The 4,178-nt window shown below is 55.9% G+C and overlaps 1 protein-coding gene across 1 annotated transcript; it reads left to right on the forward strand.

Moving 5' to 3' along the window:
• The first annotated feature begins 567 nt into the window (after positions 1-567).
• On the forward strand, positions 568-2,869 carry LOC109750006 (WUSCHEL-related homeobox 5). The gene is made up of 2 exons (XM_020308947.4): positions 568-1,128; positions 2,072-2,869. Exons 1-2 carry the CDS (start codon positions 636-638, stop codon positions 2,545-2,547), a joined length of 969 nt encoding a protein of 322 aa, XP_020164536.1. The 5' UTR covers positions 568-635; the 3' UTR covers positions 2,548-2,869.
• Positions 2,870-4,178: the final 1,309 nt, after the last annotated feature.

Below are 4,178 nucleotides of genomic sequence, written 5' to 3' on the forward strand. Positions count from 1 at the left end.
TTGAACCGTTGGGTTTTGTTTCAATAAAATGGAGCCGGGGTTGAGCTAATATTGATCGACGAGAAAATGTTGCTATACTTGGCACAAAGTTATTTTGCAAGAAGAAGAACAAAAAAGGTAATGCTCGATCGTATGGCTGTGGGCACACGACGCACGCGCTATGCTAGACGGTCACATGCTGGCACCATAACACCGCCAGAGCAAATATTTGCTATACTTGGCACAAATTTATTTCCAGGTCACATGGTACCATGGCACAAATAATGCTCGATCGTATGATCCACGTAGCACAACTGTATGATCTACACCTGATCAACAAGGACACGCGGGTACGTTGCTATCTGTAGTGCCTCGTCACTGATCGTGTGGCCACACGAGTGCGGTACACGGCAAAGAGCTGGCACACGAGGCTCGCCACCCTGCCGCGCAGCTTCCGATGGCGCGGCGACACCCCAAGCCCGGGACCGTTCGGCGTCGCGGCGTGGGCGTGCACGCGCCCCGCGCCCCTCTCCCCCTCGCCCTCACGCTCCCATGCACCTTTTAAACCCCCCTGCACACCCCCACCCACCGTCATGCAGAGAACATCTCCAGGCTAGCTAGCCAGGCACAGAGCAGATCCGTCCTCCTTAGCCGCCATGGAGAGCGTCGAGCACCAGCAGCAGGCCGCCACCCGCTCCCGCTCCCCGTCCCTTCCGGCGGCGCCGCCCTCCCCGCCGCTGTCGCCCAACTCGGCGGCGGCGGCGGCGCTGGCGAACGCGCGGTGGACGCCGACCAAGGAGCAGGTGGGCGTGCTGGAGGGGCTGTACCGGCAGGGGCTGCGCACCCCCACCGCGGAGCAGATCCAGCAGGTGACGGCGCGGCTGCAGAAGCACGGCCCCATCGAGGGCAAGAACGTCTTCTACTGGTTCCAGAACCACAAGGCCCGCCAGCGCCAGCGCCAGAAGCAGCAGGCCTTCGACTACTTCTCCAAGCAGTTCCGCCGCCCCCAGCCGCTGCCCGTGCTCCACAGGCCCGCCGCCCACCCCTCCTTGCCCCCGATCCCGCTGCACGCGCCGCCGCCGCCACCGTCGCACGTGTCGTCGGCGACGACGCCGGATCCTCCCGCTCCTCCTGCATGCAACAGACAAGGTACGTTACGTACGCGCGTGAACGAACCCTCCATCCATCATCCATGGCCGCGTTCGTTTGGCACGTACGTCTTGACTGATTAGCCGCCGATGGCCTGCGCGTTTTTTTCGCTTAGCTTTACACTTGGGGTCTAGCTGGAAAGGATATGCATCTACGACTTTCCATTTGCAACCCACGGCGTTCATGCGTGCGGTGGTCAAAGCTGATCAATGTGGTAGGATACGACGATAACGCATGGATATGCTTCGGTGTTGACCCATCTATGCATGCATGATGCAACACAGTGACTGTACTATTCGTCGTCTGTTTTGTGCTGTTCCTTCGTTTTTGTATGCATGCGTCTACTCTACACGGTTGCTTGTTTTGCTTGGCTTAGTTGTTCCTCAGTTTCCGATGTGCACGCGATGCATGCATGCATGCATGGCCCTGTGTGTGTAATGCTGTTTCTCATAAGGCCTGTCGTTTCTCCTCTTGACCCTGCGGTCTGTGGAGTGTCAGTGGAGCAGGGGAACCCTCGTAGTCATGGTCACACGATTTAACGTACGTACGCTGCCGGCCTAGCTAGCCTATGTAGCGTCCGCTGCTGCTACCTTTTGTAGTGAGTAGCCCTTTTAATCTTCTGCCCGCTGTTCATGCATCAATGCATATGCATGCCCCAGGTTCGAAGGAAATTAACTGTCCTACTAGCGTACTCACACACCGAAGCGGCACCAGTCCTATAGCTCATAATGCATGTAGGACGACCGAAGCGAGCAGTGTGTTTGTTTAGCAATGCTGATTTGTTCCCTACTAAAATAGCCATGAATAGATTTCTGCTGCTTCTGTTCACAGATTTCATTGAGTTCCATGAACACTCATTTTGTGTATTGAAGTAGTAGTGCACTAGTAGTTCTTTGTTCTAACATGGTTTGCATTCGATCCATGTTCCGTTTTTTGGTGGCAGCGATGTACGGGCAGCAGCCTAGCTACGTGACAGCGGCGGCGGCGGTGGCGGCGACACAGGCAGCGGCGAATGCATCCTACTACATGCAGACGCAGGCACAGGCGCCGATGCTGCACCCCAGAGTGGAGGCGGTGGCGCATGACAAGGCCCAGACGCAGGCACAGGCCACCATGTACCACCAGGCAGCAGCTCCGAACAGCGCCGGCACTCAACAGCCGCGCGCGCTACAGCTCCCTCCGGCCGCCGGCACCCATGGGCCGCCCGCCGCCCGCTCCCGCCGCCCCGAGACCCTGAACCTGTTCCCGCTGCACCCCACCTTCGCCATTCCGGAGAAGCCGCGCCCCGCGGGGATCGCCGGCTCCGCGACGCCGACGGGGCCGTCCGCCTCGGGGTCGGGGTCCTTCTCTTGGGAACCGGAGAGCCCCCGCGGCGACGCCCCTCTGCCGTTGTATGACTTCTTCGGCGCAGGCCGCTGAAGATGATGCATGCATGATTGCTGATTTGCTCAACCTGTTGTCGCATGCATTCCTATGGACCGTAGAACAACAATGTTCACTAAGCTGAACACCGACTCAAGGAGCAAGTTGTCAGACAAACTATTTTTAGTTTTGGTAGATTCGGTTCATCTTCTAGATGAGTGATGGGCCGAGCTTTTACCCTTTTCGAAAAAACAAATCTTCTGAAGTGTAGTGTGCCATGGAGAACAGGACAAGTCCCGAAAGAATTGTAATCTACAGTATCACCGATGGCTGGCGCTGTTTCTGGTTTTCGTATACATGCTCTAGTTTTCTGCACCGATATGGCTATGGAGTTGAATTGTCTTTTAAACGATCGTTGGAGTTAATGTTGTTGCTAAAAGATTTTCTCAGTCCATCTGGCCACGGGATGTATGCATTCACTTGAATACCAGGGGATTGTCGTCTGGCCAAGGTTTTGCTACCGTCGGCGCAGCAGAACATAAAATGTGCGTGCATTGTCATGGTGTAATGGCCTGCTTTGTGCACGCATCCCCTGCAAAATTGGGAATTCAACTTCAACATTCGTTTAGGATGTAGGCTATCTCTCGATTAGGGGTGGATCAACCGGCGCTTGGCTCGTTAAGCTCGAGCACGTCAAGCTTAATGATCTAAAATTTGTGGCCGCCTTGTTTTGTTAAGGTACCACAAGCGCTCGAGTTCTTCTTACCGGTGATAGGCAGCGCAATTACCATAATTTAAATAAGTTAAACTGATGATTGATCAAGATTCAAAACTATGATCGCCCCCTGCATCGTCTAACCCTAGGCGGCACGGGCGTCGTCCCTTATCGCGCCTCACTTGTCCAACCTCTCCTACTCCTCCCCTCGCCGATGCCAGATGCCACCACCAAGCGAAGCTTGCGTAGAGGCGACGGTGGCGGGCTTTCTTCCTCGTGGAGCGACCCTGCGGGTGGCGGCTCCAGACTTCAGGGGCTAGACGGCTAGTGGTGTGTCCCCTGGTGGCTGACGACGTGTACTCATCGTGTGAGGAGGCTTGCACACCCCCTGGCGACACAAATTTTGGGAGGTTGTGCCCCAACGGCTCCCCTAGCAGCGACCTCTCGCTCCTATGGCGGCGGCTCAAACGGCTAAGACCACCTCGCTTTCCCTTCGTTGTCGTCGTCACCAGCGACTGGGTGCGGCGCGTACCCTTTCATGAGATCTACTTCCTCCACCCCATGACTGACCTTCTTCTGCTTCCGCAACCCCTGTTGATGATGACCTCTGGCATGTGCATTCCCCTCCTGGTCAGGCTGATAACTCGCGGCGAACTCCTAGGTAGCCAAAAACTGCTGCTTTAGAGGTCAAAGATGGCGACAAAGGAAAGTCTCGATGACGTGGGCGCCAATTAAGCCACCGCCCACAAATTCTAGGGAATCAAAAAGAAGATTTTGCATCCCTGGATCTGGGATAGGATCGGATATCCACCGATGGGAGTATTGCAGACAAAAAAAGCAGCTTTAGGCATCCCTGCTTCGCATAAACCCATCTCGATGAAAAGCACTGGTCGGCCAGCCTTGGCCGCAAAAAGAGGAAAGCACGTGGTTGGCGAGGAGGGAAGGACTAGCTTATGGGCTCCCTCGAGGAAGA

The sequence above is a fragment of the Aegilops tauschii genome, chromosome 5 (assembly GCF_002575655.3).
Source record: "Aegilops tauschii subsp. strangulata cultivar AL8/78 chromosome 5, Aet v6.0, whole genome shotgun sequence".
NCBI classification, from domain to species: domain Eukaryota; kingdom Viridiplantae; phylum Streptophyta; class Magnoliopsida; order Poales; family Poaceae; genus Aegilops; species Aegilops tauschii.